This window comes from Notamacropus eugenii, chromosome 2, assembly GCF_028372415.1.
Source record: "Notamacropus eugenii isolate mMacEug1 chromosome 2, mMacEug1.pri_v2, whole genome shotgun sequence".
NCBI classification, from domain to species: Eukaryota; Metazoa; Chordata; class Mammalia; order Diprotodontia; family Macropodidae; genus Notamacropus; species Notamacropus eugenii.
The window spans coordinates 289,011,917-289,026,386 of NC_092873.1; the positions used below are offsets into that span (position 1 = coordinate 289,011,917).

The 14,470-nt window shown below is 42.7% G+C and overlaps 1 protein-coding gene across 1 annotated transcript; it reads left to right on the forward strand.

The window, feature by feature from the left end:
- The first annotated feature begins 432 nt into the window (after window positions 1–432).
- Window positions 433–14,141, forward strand: LOC140527392 (chymosin-like). The gene is made up of 9 exons (XM_072644294.1): window positions 433–644; window positions 2,158–2,320; window positions 3,887–4,004; window positions 4,441–4,559; window positions 7,206–7,405; window positions 9,191–9,304; window positions 11,430–11,574; window positions 12,568–12,666; window positions 13,899–14,141. The coding sequence occupies exons 1-9, from the start codon at window positions 589–591 to the stop codon at window positions 14,034–14,036; spliced, it is 1,152 nt and encodes a 383-aa protein (XP_072500395.1). The 5' UTR covers window positions 433–588; the 3' UTR covers window positions 14,037–14,141.
- The last annotated feature ends 329 nt before the right edge of the window (window positions 14,142–14,470 follow it).

Sequence of the window (14,470 nt, forward strand, 5' to 3'; positions counted from 1 at the left end):
TATGGGCAAATCCCCACTACCCTCCATTCTTGAGATTCCACTTTAAATGGCAGATCAAATCCCACTAAACATAACTGTTTAGGCAGAGCTGGGTGATTCCTGAATAGAAAAAACTGTGCATGTGCACATGAGGGCTTTGGGACCTGAGGAAGAAGAAGATACAAGTCTCATTGCAATCCATTTGGTATTTCTAACAACCCTTTTTTAATAGGTTAACTTAGGCGCACTGAAGTGGAGTGAATTGTTTAGAACATGAAAGGCAAATCAGAGGGACCTAAGTTGACATTCCTCCCCCCAAGTTGGCCAACAATATTTTCCCTCTGTCTTTGAAGTTTTCTAGGAACTGATGTCATTTCACTTTCCTTATCGCTCTGTGTGAGGACCAGGTGTAGGTCAGCCCTTGGAAGTCAGGGAGGGAGGGGGTGTCTTAATGGGTATTTGCAGATTTGCCTCTAATCTGGGGTGATCTCTGTGACCTCTGAGCCAGAGGTGGGTCCTTTCCCTTCTATAAAAACAGCTAATGGGCTTAGGAGAGAGAAGAAAGGAGTTAGCATTTCCACATCTGTAGCATTTGCCCGAAGCAGCAAGATGAGATGCCTTCTGGTCCTCCTTGCCTTCACTGCCTTCTCTGAATGTACCATCAGGTAAGTCTTGATGCCTCAGAATGTTATGGATCCCCTGGGGCAGAGAAACCTCGGGGAGAAGGGAAGGAGTAGCTCAGAAATGGGGGCTTGCCTTTAACAGATGAGGAGTCTACTATAGGAAATCCTGCAGTTTTCCCTTTTAGTCTCAGTACCCTAAATCTTAGTATACTCTTCCTTAAAATGTAACTTTCTGTGGACTGGCAAGACACAAAGAAGAATGAATTCTCTGTCACATGCCTTTTGCCAATAAATATCCATAATCCTTTTCTTCATCCCCGGGTACCAAATCTGAAGCACTGTTAGGTACCAAGTGCTCAAAAAAGCCTGATCTTTCTTTGGGAGTGAAGGAAGCAGGATTTCTGAAAAAGATCAGAAGGTCTTAGACAATCCATAGTTGGTTTTTTTTTAATAACATCCTTAACGCCACATCTCCTTTACATTGAATCCGATGGCTCTAGAACTATTGGGCTACAGGCAGGACTTTGAAGAAGTGGCTTTCATCAGAGGGAGTCACTGAGGAAAGTTCCACAGATGTTTTAATAAAATCACACTAGCTAGATAAAAGGCTGAAGCAATAACTTTCGGGGGTGGTTTGTAGAGTGTTTTCCAGATGCTGCTTTCATTCTGGTGTGAGCTGGTGTTCGTGTTTGTCATTCCATTTCCCAGAAGGGTCATAGCAGAGCCTGGGACATCTAATAGAGCTACCATCCCAATTCCAAATTAGTTCCTAAGTCATATGGAAACCAGTAGTAGAGGAACCGAGGAATGAAAAAGCTAAGGCTAAAGAGAAAACAACCAGAGGATCAGAAAAGGAATGAATTCCAGTAAAAAGCCTTCCTCATGCCATGTGTTAAGGGTTTTGTAGGAGAAAATTCCAACATGCTTATGGACGATCACCAGTTTCAAATTGGGTTGCATCTCCCATGATATTTCCTTTCTTCTGACCCTTTTAGCTTCAGCCGTGTTTGAGGGAAAGGGATTTGGAAACAATTCCCTGGACTTTCATTTATGATATCATGTGTTCCCAGAGAAGGGAACAAAAATGATGAGTTCCTTCTGTGACATGAATCAAAGAGAAAGCTCAATAGAAATAACTAACATTTTTTTCTCTAAAATTGCTATTAATTGGTAACACAGTTTTAACCTTTACAAAGAACTTTTACACTTAGTACCTCATTTTATTCTCACAATGGCCAAAATGATAGGTAAAAGTATATCTTTAGATAACATAGATTTTAGAGCTAAAACAGAATATTGTTTAAGTGTCTCATTTTACTTGTGAGGTAGGTTTAAACAGAGGGGTTTAAACAGCTTGTCCAAGGTCATTTAGTTAGGAATAGCCCAGGTGGGACTAGGACCTTGTCTTCTGATTCTCTATCCAGTGCTTTTCCCATTATATTACTATATACTGCTCTAGAGCCTGGAAGTTTCAGAATTTGGGTTTGGTTGACCCTTCTGGGATAAATTGGCTGATTCTAGGAGAGGGACTTGGTTGACTCTTCTTCAACTGCAGAAAGGTGCCGCTGTTCAAAGGGAAGAAGCTAAGAACTGCGCTAAAGGAGCATGGCTTACTGGGAGACTTTCTGAAGAAGCATGAGTATTCCCTCAGCTCTAAGTACCGGGACCATCATAAAACTTCTAAGGTTGCAGATGAGCCCTTGACAAATTTCCTGGATGTGAGTTGCTTTGCTGCTACTACCACTACCACCACCACTACTACTACTACTACTACTACTACCACTACCACTACTACTACTACTACTACCACTACTACTACTACTACTACCACTACTACTACTACTACTACTACTACTACTACTATTACTACTAATCTCCTTCTGTCTGCTCCTAGAGTTGAATCAAAGATGCTTTTAGTGAACCCACATCGAATAAAAAAGAATAATAGCCAGATCGGGACTTGCTCAGACCTATTTTCATTTCATCCTCATAAAAAATGATGAGACAATTGAAGTGATAATGATAATAATTTATACAACGCTTTAAGGCTTACAAAATGCTTTACATATATTATCTCATTTGATTTTCTGACTCTTTTTACCCAGTGGCTAAGTGCTCTAGAATCCTACACTTGAGTTTTCTTGGTTACTTCTCCTGATCTCCTCCCGTTCAACTTTTCTCTACTTCTCATGGAATTAGAGAATTCCTTTGGGTCATGGCATAATCTAGGAAGGATTCCCAAATTGGCATATCCAGCAAAGTCTGTCTTTTAATTGCTAGTCACTCATTATCACCTGCCTGTTGGATGCTCTCATAGGAATCTCAAACTCAACATGCCCCAAAACAAAACTCACTATCTTACCTCCTCCTCCAAACTTCTCTGGCATCTTAGCCTGGCATTGAAGGCCCTCCACATTCTCATTCAACAATTTTTTCAGATTTTTTTCATACTATGTCCCCCTCACAAACATTATATTCCAGCCATACTGGACAAACTAGCCATTCTGTGAATTTAATATTCCATTTTCTGGCTGTTTATATGTATGAACTATTCTTACCTGGAATCCATTCACTCCTCATCTCCACATCCCTGTTTTTTCTTGGAGGCTCTCTTCAGGTGCTGATTCCTCCTGGAGGCCTTTCCTTGATGCTTCTAAAAACAGGAAATGTCAAAAAATCCCTTGGAAACCCTTTCTAGGGAGGGAAACTTTTGGTAACTGGGTATTTTTTTCTGATTCTTCGCCTCACTCCTTCCTGTTGCAGAATGAATGACCCATTTCTTCCTATTCTGCTCAATAGCACAGGTAGAGAACTGCTGGTCTTTCTCTTCCCATCCATCCAGAACATGGCCCTCATCTTCCCCCTGTTTCACTCACCATTGTGGAACCTTCCTCAGTGCTTATGTTCCTATCCTCAACTTGTTTCCCTGATCTTTTTGATTTCCACCATTCATGCTTCTATTTTTGTGTCTAGGTTAGCCCCTTCCAACCTTTAACTTTGGTACATAGAGAGTTTGCCAGCAGGCAGGCTTAGACACAGATAATATGAGTTGTGTGAGACCTGCTGTGCTTAGACCATAGAGCATCACCAGGCCATCACCAAGACCCTGAGATGCTCATGAAGTCATTCTCTCTTCTCTCCATCTCTAATTCTCCTCAGGTACAAGTCAAGACTGAAAAATTGCCAGACATAAAATCCAAGCTAACCTGTCATTTCATTCCTTTCTCTGATTATATACCATCCTAGTGTCACTATCCAAACATGTGATATTCTTGTGTCTGCAGGCTGAGTATTTTGGAAAGATTCGCATTGGGACCCCACACCAGGAGTTCACTGTGGTGTTTGATACTGGTTCCTCTAATCTCTGGGTCCCCTCAGTCTACTGCAAGAGCGCTGCTTGTGGTAAGTAACTCAATTCACTTAGGGCTTACGCTGGCTATATGAGCCAGGGGTATAGAGTGGAGACTGGTACTCTCCCTTGACAAAACAAACATAGATGATTTTATCTTCTTTAGAGTCTTCAGTCTAGCTTATCCATGCTACTTGACTATATTATTGGGAGGGGAGGTGGGTGAGATGGGAAACTAGATATTGAATGGAGTAGGAGAGAATGATTTCCTTTACTTGATTCTCTGTGGACCTAGTAGAGAGAGGAAAGGAAGAAAGAACTGATTTGTAGTAGCCAGTAAGTTTTTAGTTATTCTTTTCAAGGGTCAGTTAGATTAACATAATGCCTGGCACTTAACCAATGTTTGTGGACTGATTGACTGATATATTAATAGGAAGTAGAAAAGCTTCGCACAGCCTTCCTCCTGAACATGGGGTTGTGTTGTTTCAGAAAACCACCACAGATTCTCTCCATCTAAGTCCTCCACCTTCCGGAGCACAGACGAACCTCTGTTCATCCAGTATGGTTCTGGTAGCATGGAGGGGGTCCTGGGCTATGACACTGTCACTGTGAGTATGACCTAAATAGAGGATTTCCTATCCCTCTCTGACAGGGCTGACCAGTGGGTGCTTCCTGAGCCAAGCATGGTCTTCCATGAAGCAGGGAGCACTTTGGTTTGACATCTGGTCCTATCCACCCAGAAGGCTTGTTATAGGTGGTGGGGGCGGGGATTGGATTCAGAGTGAGATTTGCTCGTTTCCTTGACTGATTTGCCAAGTTCTCCTGCAGAACTATAACACACAGAGCTCTGTGGGGTGTTCCTTTCCCAATAAAACCCCCATTCCCACTGAGCTACATAGCGCCAGAGATTTCTCTAGGGCCTCGTATCTATATGCCCTAAATCCTATCATCTTATCCTTCCTTGTTATGGTTTTCCCACCTACTGTTCCTCTTTCACAGAATCAAAATCACAGAATTTCATATTTGGAAGGGACCTCTGCAACCATCTGGTCTAAACTCTGTCCAAAAAGAAATCTTTTTCTATAGCCTATTTGATAGGCACTGCTCAGCCTTTGCCTAAGTGCCTCTGGGGAAGGAGGGGAGGCTGAGAAGCCCCACAGGTCACTTTGGGCCATTTATGACTAATGGTAAGTTTTGCTTAGCTTGAACCTCAATTTGCTTCTTTGCAGCAATGAGGCCCACCCCTGGTCTAGTCTCTCTTTTCACTTGATAGCCTTTCAGATACTTGAGGATTGCTATTACGTGCCCTTGTGAACCTTTTCTTCTCCAGACTAAACACCTCCAGTTTTTTCAATCAATTCCCATATCTCATGGACTTGCGGCCCTTCACAATTTTGGTTATCCTCTTCTGCATATAGTTCCCTTTTGTCTATAGCCCTTTCTATTTCAACTTCCCATCTTTTCTGGGAAGTAAAACATCCTCTCATAATTATAGTCTCAGGATTTATTATTTCTGCCAAAAGTTCTTCTTCCAGACTCTTCTGGTACTAGACCTTTCATTGGGATTTTTCCTAGTTATGTCAACTGCAGGGCAGATCTACTGTCACTGTAATCCAATACCTCGGCTTCCAGGGAGCTTGGGCTTTCATTGGTCAAATACGTAAACCAGACTGGAAATAGGAAAATAACAAAAGTGAAACTCACCTGAGCTTCCAGTCTGGTTTATGTATTTTCAGTCTTTGCAAATTTTTTATAACTCCATGAAAGCAAGCAAGTAGAGTTGAGAGCAGACAGTCTTTTGGAATAATCATAGAGGGAGATGGGAAAACCCTTTTATCAGGCAGATAAATGTCTTAAACCTTCCAAGAGAGGTAACTGTCCTTTTCTTTTTGCCCTCCTAGAATGGGATATCTGAGAGTAGAATTTATCTTGATGAAGGGAAACATTTCTTAAGGACTACAAAGCAAAACTGGCTGCAGAAGGAGGTTGCAGTTCTTTTCAGAGATTTTCAAGTGATAGAAGACATTGGTGATAGTCTTTTTGATCAAGTATGAGTTGGATTAGAAAGCCTCTGGGATTCTATTAAGTATAACCCTTCTTCAGCCACCCAATCTAATATTTGTCACCTTGAACTCAGAGTTCCTTCTTGTGTCCAGCTGAATGTCTGCCTTCACCCAGTTTAATTTGAACCCCACAAACAGCTCTTTGTTTTCTGCCTTTACTAGCCTGATCTCCTGGCTTTGACTGGGTGGAGATATTCATACACCTGACCTCATGGGAATCCTATGTAGGCAGAATATAAGCAAAGAGATCCTAAAGCTTCTCCCGAGGGAGTAAATTACCAGGAAGCTAGGACCTGGAGCTAGTTTCTAAAGCATCCAGGGCTGGTCTGGTCTGTATGGCATCCATTCCTAAATGGCTTTGAAATGCTAATTTCCCCTTTCTGAGTGTCCTACTTCTTTTGCAGTCTGGAGCAATTTGCCTTTTTTCTTTGCTATTTTAAGTGCAGGATAAAAAAAAACAACAACCCTGTGCCTGTTGTCATATTCAATTGCAGCGGCTTCAGCTCCTCCTTTTTCACACATCCACCCACCTGGGAAGGCTGGGGAGAGACACTCTAGGTGTTGTGTCTCCTCCTCCAAAGTCTCATTTGGCCAGACGAAGCTGAGACTGGCAAGGGTAGAAGAGGGAGGATGGGGAGGGGGCAACACTAGCTTGGGCTGGCAATGTGATCAAACCCTCTCAGTTGGTACCAATTCCAGAACAACAGGGCCCTTCCCTGCTGCCCTCATCCCTTCCTCCTACTAGGTACCTCCCTCTCTTTATGATAAGAACACCAAGACTTGCTTTGAGCAAACACACTTGTCCTCTTCCTCCTCCCCTCTCATTTCACCCCTTTCCTGTTCTCCAATTTTATCATATTCCTTCAAAGGTCAATACAGAAGTCATTAGAAAGGAGTATTTAGCTTAGGTGGGTCCACCTCTGGCTCATGAGTCTGGGAGGCCGGGTCTGGGCCAGATTTTGCTGGATAGACTTTCAGGAGCATCACTTCACTCACTGCTGTCAAAGTGCCCATGTGTTCTTTTGGCCTCTGTAGTGGTCTTAGCATAGTTACAAATTTCGACATAAGCTCTGCTCCCTCTGCCCTCACTGGGGCTGGCTGCAGGCCAGGGACCTCTCTCAGGTGATGGTTTGCAGTTGCTAACTGGATGTGGGACAGACACAGAGTGATTGCCCTCTGTCCCCCATTTAGGTCTCCAGTGTTGTGGACTCTAACCAGGTCTTTGGTCTGAGCACCCAGGAGCCTGGGGATACCTTTGTCTATGCTGAATTTGATGGGATCCTAGGACTGGCCTATCCCTCCCTGTCTGCTGATCAAGCCACCCCCGTCTTTGACAACATGATGAGAAAGCACTTGGTTGCCCGGGACCTCTTCTCGGTTTATCTGAGCAAGTAAGTGACACTTTCAGATGGAGTCAGATGTAGTTGATTTGCTGTGAAACCTTAACCAAGATTTTAGAGGGTCACTCCTCATTGTAATTTTTAATCCCCTCCTTCCATTCCCTTTGAGAATTCCTAACAGTTTGGAGACAGTTGCCACATAAGACCATACACGGAAAGTGCAAACCATTGTGGAAGAAATATATCAGACTTCTGATATTCAGTGATAAGTTTCCATTTCTAGAAGTAAAAAAAAAGTCTCCACCACCCTCATCCCTGCGTTCATAACTCTGTGCCATACTTATAAAAAGGTGTTCATTAAACATTTGCTGTTGGCGATGAAAAATCTGGTGATGATATAGGAAATTAACAGGAAATAGGGATAGTCCAGGATCCATTATTCCAAGAGAAATGTCAGGAATAAGGTTACAGATTACAGAGAGTAACAGGAGAAGCTGGTAGAATACAACATCAAAGGAACTTGGGAATGTTTGAGTGTTCTCTAAAAAAAATTTAGCGGTTAGATTCAGATTCCCTTCTTCCCTACAGAAAGGGAAATTTTCATTCACACAAAGTTAAACTTTAGGAATGTGCAATATGCAACAGGGTAACTGGAATTCATGTGCTAGCTAGGGGTGGAGAGAAAGAAAAGCAGAAACAGAAGTGATTTGATGTAGGCTGGAAGGACCACAGAGGGCAGCCAGAAGAAATACATTCTCAACCAAAAAGGCCCAAGATAAGGGAACAAGCCTTCCCACTGGAGGGACTTTTTTCCTGGAAAAGGGCAAAGGGAAGAGAACTTTGCTGGAAAGACGTGACTGACTACAGGAGTGTGCTGGAACCAGCTCTGATGAACAAGATAGCTGCTCATAAAATGATCAGCATGAGACTTTACATCTCAGAAATCAGCAAATGCTACAAACCAGAGTTCAGCTGAATGTTACGTTGATTGTTCAGATTTGAGAAAGTGTTGAGAAAGTTAAAAATGCAGATTCAATTTAAAAGTATGTGTCTTTTATTTTTCTTTTGGAGACTCAGATTTTAGATATTTATGAGCTTACTCCTGGGTGTAAGATGGATTCCAGGAGAATTTAGAGCTTCCGTATTGGGGTTCAAGGGAGTTGTGGGGGGTACAGCTTCAGTCAGAAACTGAGAGATCATGCCTAGGACTCTAGCTCCATTCAAACTGGCTGTCCCCAAGGATTGGGGCTGAAGAGTGAGGTAGGTAACCTGAGGGAAGCAACTTTGAATCTTGAGTGTTATGTCCACCAAATTTCTCTATGTAGGTCAGAAAGATGTGTGTTCTGAAAAATTACATGCACATAAGCACTTTTACTCACCTGGGCCCTTACATGCTGATAAAATAGCTTTGGATTATAAAGATGAAGGACCACTGCTGAATGAGGGTACCAATAACAGCTAATGACAGTTTCCAGAGTCATAGCATCCTAGATTTAGAGAGACCACCAAGTCGAATCCCCTCATTTCATAGAGGAGGCCACTAACGCTGGAGCTGTAGTCATTTTCCCAGGGTTCCAGTGTTGATGTCTTAGGAGTTTCTGAAACCAGACCTTCCCAACTTGAAACCCAATGCTCTCTGCACTACACCATGCCACTTCTCAGAGGAAAAGAAACCCCATTTTCTTGGGTGACAGCAGCAGAAGCAAGTGCTGGTAAATGGGAGGCTGGAGATGCAGCCTAGTCTGATCATAGACCACCAGAAGCTGGGGTCCCACAGGTGTCTTTTACTTTCAGCTAAGGTGTTACTCATATCACTGCAATCTTCTCTCATTTCAGGAATGACCATGGTAGCATGCTCATCCTAGGGGCCATTGACCCATCCTACTACACTGGCTCCCTCCACTGGGTGCCCCTCTCTGAGAAGACATACTGGCAGTTCTCTGTGGAACGGTAAGGCAGAGACCTGAGGTTCTAGGTCAGAGAATGGCAATGAGACTCAGAATAAAACCAAGAACTTCTGGTGTAAGACCCCATGGAATCAATCAACAAATACTATGCTAAGTGCTATGTAAACAAAGGCTTCCTCTCTTCAAGGGATATAATTCTGTCAGGAGACATGTACCTAAGGATGAACAGAATAGACAGAAAATTATTACAAGGTAGGCTAGGGAGGGAGGACATGAGCAGGGAGGCTTTGTGAAAGTGGTAATGCTCAGACTGAGTCTTGAAAGAAATGAAGGTTCTAAGGTAAAGATGAGAAAGGAGTACATGGGGACCAGGAAGTACGAAAGCAGAGGGCTGTATATGAGGAACAGGAAGAAAGCCAGCTTAGCTGGACCACAGAGTATAGAAGGAAATTCATAGTCCTAGGACATTGTAGTTTAGAGGAAAGTATACTGGAGAGAAAACCAGAAGATCTGAGACCCAGCCCCACACTTACCAGTTGTGCGACCTCAGTTCTCTCATCTGTAAAATGGGACTGACAGTTTGTCTGACAGGGGTTTTGTGACATTCAAGTGAAATCATACATGTGAAAACCTTTTATATGGCAAAGTCCCATGCAAATGTGGTATATTATATAATATACAATTATGTAATTATGATATAATATAATAATAGTATAGTGTAGTAAAATGGCTATAATAGCTATTAAACTAAAATGAAGTCATTATTATAGGCCTTTTCTATTAGCATTTACATTAGACCCTTTAAAGCAACATTACACTTGAATGAGATATTTTTATTTTAATTGTGATTTTACCTACTGTTCACTGTCAACAGAAAAAAAAACCTGCCCTCTCCCCAATTTTTAAAATTTGGTTGCAATTGTAACACATCTTCAGTTACATAAAATCCCACCCCACTTCTTTATTCATTTGTTTCATAACTTGCCCAACACAGTGACTTTTCTTTCTGGTAGCTGTTATTTTATGTAACTATAACTCCTCACATTTCCATACATTATGGGAAGTGATTCCCCCAACAATCTTGTGAAGTAGATAGGGAAGGAATTATCATTCCCATTTTATAGATGAAGAAACCAAGGCTTGCAGAGGTGAAGGCATTTGTCCAGTCACTTCAATGCTAGAACCAGTCTGGTATTCTTTGATCCCACAGAACTCTTCTCTCAAAGTATGGTCCTTTTGGCCCATTCACATAGAGGATATTAGTGTATATATACATTCATCAAAGTGAATTAAAAGTAATTTGAGAATTTTTCCAAGATATCACCAAACCAGAATTCAATAATCTCTGGTCCAGAGTACCAGCTTTACTAATGCATTGTGACTGTAGGTAACTTTGCATTTAAGAGCTGGGTAGTTTTTTTTCTTTTTTGATAAACATTTATGAGTGCCTGGGATATGCCCAGCTCTGTACAAGGTATAGTGGAGAATACAAAAAGTTGGTAGATGTGATCTTCGCCTTTTTAAGAAACAAGATTCACAGGCCAGACAAGACCTATAGTTAGAAAAAAACCAACTTAATCACAGAGCTAATAATTATATAGTACTTTGAAGTCTGCAAGGCACGTTACAAATATTATCTCATTTTATCCTCACAGCCACCCTAGGAAGTAGGTGCTATTATTACTTCCACTTTACAGATGGGAAAACTGAGTCAGACAGAGGTTAAGTGACTTACCCAGGGTGACATAGCTGGTAAGTGTTCAAGGCAGGATTTGAACTCAGGTTTTCTGGATTCTGAGTCCTTTATACCACCTAGCTGCAACTATAACGACTCGTATAGCATAATGTATAATCTAGTGTTAAGAGTATGTGGTATCTATACCCACTACTTCCAAAGGAGTTGTGGGAATGACTGCTGGTTGATCTCTGAGACTGACTCATAGACCATGATCAACCTGCTGGGCACCAGCCCCAACTTTAAATGGGTTGCTAGCCAAAGGAAGAAAAGTCTGTAAAGGAAACTGGCTTCCTTTCTTTGGTCTCTCCTCTGGGGTCTCAGTTCTAGCTTTGGGCATTGTTTAAAAAAACAAACAAATACTCTTTGATGTTAATAGGAGAAGCAGGTAAAATTCAAAGTTGAGCTAAGCAGCTTGTCTGGTTTCTCCTAGCATCACTGTTGATGACCGGGTGGTGGCCTGTGATGGTGGTTGCCAGGCCATCTTGGACACTGGCACCTCTCTCTTGGTCGGTCCAAGCAATGACATCCACAACATCCAGAGAGTCATCGGAGCTACCCAGAACCAATATGGAGAGGTGAGTCCCCCAGCTCAATCTTCAGACATTCTTCTGATATCTCCAATAGCTCCTTACGATCGAGAGAAGAGTCAGTTCTTAATTATCTACACTCACCAAGGAAATTTAGTCAGTGTAGAAAACAAAGATAGAAGAGGGGATTTATTGGCAATGAACTCTCCTTAGTATCCATCTCCTGGGTTCTAAAGTCAGCCAGTCAGTCAACAAGAATTTATTAAATGCTATCCTTGCTAAGCACTGGGGATACAAAGGCAAAAACTTCCCTCCCATCACAAACTTACAGTCTAATGGGAGTGATAACACCCAAAAACTGTATGTGTGCAAGATATATACAGGATAAGTGGAAGTTATATCAGCATTATCCTTCATTCTGTAATATAAACTTAAATGCTTGGACCCCAAGCCAGCTTGTGCCTAGATCCTGCCTTCCTCCCTCCATCCCATTGCTTCATACTTTCTCGAGGACCACCCCTTCCTCTTGTCATGGGCTCTCAACCATTATGGGGAGTTTGTCAGCATTAAATATACCTAAGATTCCTTGCCCCCCCATTAGGAAAACATTTCCAGGATCCCTCCCAGAAGTCCACACTTCCAAATGCCAAAGTCAGTCCTTTTACTGTGGACGGCTCTTTCTGAGTTGGGCTTACCCCTTTCATAGTGGCTTTTATCTGTTTGTCCTTCATTCTTGAAGAGGACCATGACATCAAGATGATGACATGACTTGCAACTGACTTTGATTTGAGTGAGGGAGGGCTGGGCTTTTGTCTAGAAGTTGGGCCATTGCTTGGGGGTGGCAGGGGGATTTTCTTTATGACTCAAGCAGGTCGCAGCCTCACTTCCAGATGAGTGGGAAATCCTGGACAGACTTTCTCGGCCCCAGATGTTTCTCCAGGCTCTACTGTCCACCCCAGGCTCCCTTTTCTTCTGCTTTGGTGGGAGGGCTGCACATCTTACCTCTTTTTCCCTAAAAATCCTCTTGGGCTTTTTTTTCAGTTTGACATCAGTTGCAGCAGGCTGAAAGCCATGCCTACAGTTGTGGTTCACATCAGAGGGAAGAAGTTCCCTCTCCCTCCCTCAGCCTACACCACTCAGGTAGGAACCTTGTGGGGAGAAACTTTTCAGGGAAGGGTGGGAATTCCTTGAGATTGGTCACTAGGTGGTGACTTGGACACATGCTGCTTGAGTGGGATTGATTGAGCTGCTTGCATGGACAAGATGTTTCTTGCCTTTGTGATATGGAATAATAGAACCTGCACTGGATTTGGAAATCTGAAGCCTGGGGTCTAGTACTGACTCCACTACTTACTAGCTGTGTGGTTTGGGCGAATCCTTTGAATCCCCTGAGCTTCATCTGTAAAATGGGATGACAGTGACATTCTCTACTTGATGATTTTGTTGTGGGGAAAGTGCTTTGTAAACCTTATAGACTTGTAGAAATGTGAGCTATTATTTCCTTACTCTAAAGGCAGCCCAGGTCTGGGAACCACAGGGAAGGATTTAGAAATTCTTGAGGTGGTCACTAGCAGAGGCAGATTTTGAACTCGATACCCAAACTTCTGCCTGTTGCTTAATCTTCCCCTCTGTTCTCCATCTTTTCCTATATTGTCCTTTGAAAATCTGTGGTTTTCTGGAGGCTCTGATCCTATTCCCTCATCATGTCATCAGACTCAAGGCAAAATGTTATATTTGTCATGATCCAGTAGTCAACATGCCCAGCCTTGGGCCTGCCAGGCTCTCCTCTACTGGTCAGCTGGTCAAGCTAGTCTGGATCAGAGCTAAGAAGAAGCAAACTAGACAAGGGAGGGTTGAGTAGGACCAGACACACAATCCATATGACTTTATATTTGAATAGCCCTCCAGAGTTTAAAAACGGTTTTGACCTAGAGTATGTCATTTTATCTTTACAAAAATTCTCTAAGGTAGCTATTAGTATTCCTATTTTAAAGGCAAGGAAACTGAGAATAACAAGTCACACATGTAGTTGATAGCAAATCCACTCCTTACAATAACCCTAGGTGCAATGTCTTCCATTTTTTTATACCATGCCATCACTAATGATGTTAAATGATTTAATGAATCAGTTAACTGGGAGCCTGGGTACCTGGTTCTCGTCCAAGCTCTGCTTTCATGCATTTTGCTGTTTCTGGGTTTCATCTTAAAGGGGAGCGTCATGCCCTACTTTGCCCAGAGTTATCATTGTGGTGATGGATATGAAAGATTAGGGTGGTGGGGGAAGAATCCCTTGTGACTGTGCAAGGCTTTACTTATTGTTGGAATGAGGCGGAGACCACCTCTACTGAATGCTGTGCTTTGCTCTTCCCTAGGACGATGGAGTGTGTTCAAGTGGCTTCCAGGGTGATGGCAGTTCCCAGTTGTGGATCCTGGGAGATGTCTTCATCCGACAATACTACAGCGTCTTTGACAGGGCTAACAACCGTGTGGGATTGGCCACAGCAATCTGAACTCAACCAGCCTCACCCAACTTTACCCCATTGATTAGACCATATATCAGAGAGAAAATGGGTGCCTCCAGGCTGTCCTTAATAAAGTATCCCTTAAGCCACAGAGCCTTGCCTTCTGATGTTTTCTGTGACCTCTACAACTTGCACATTTTCAAGGGTGGGCAGTAGGACATCATGGTTGTGTCCAACTCAGAGGCTGGGCTGCTTTGGTCCTTTGCAGAAGGATAGGAGAAGACTGAGGGGCCTAATTGGTGGATGACAACCTTCATTTAGCAAAGGATCAGTGTCAAAGCCAGATTCCTTTGCCTCTTTGTTACTTCAGTATAAGTTCTTCCATCCTGAGATTTTCCCATTGACAGAGATATGACATGAGATTTGTTGCCCCAGTAGAGGACAGATGTGTTATGAAGTCAGAGAAACAGGACTAGGGAAAG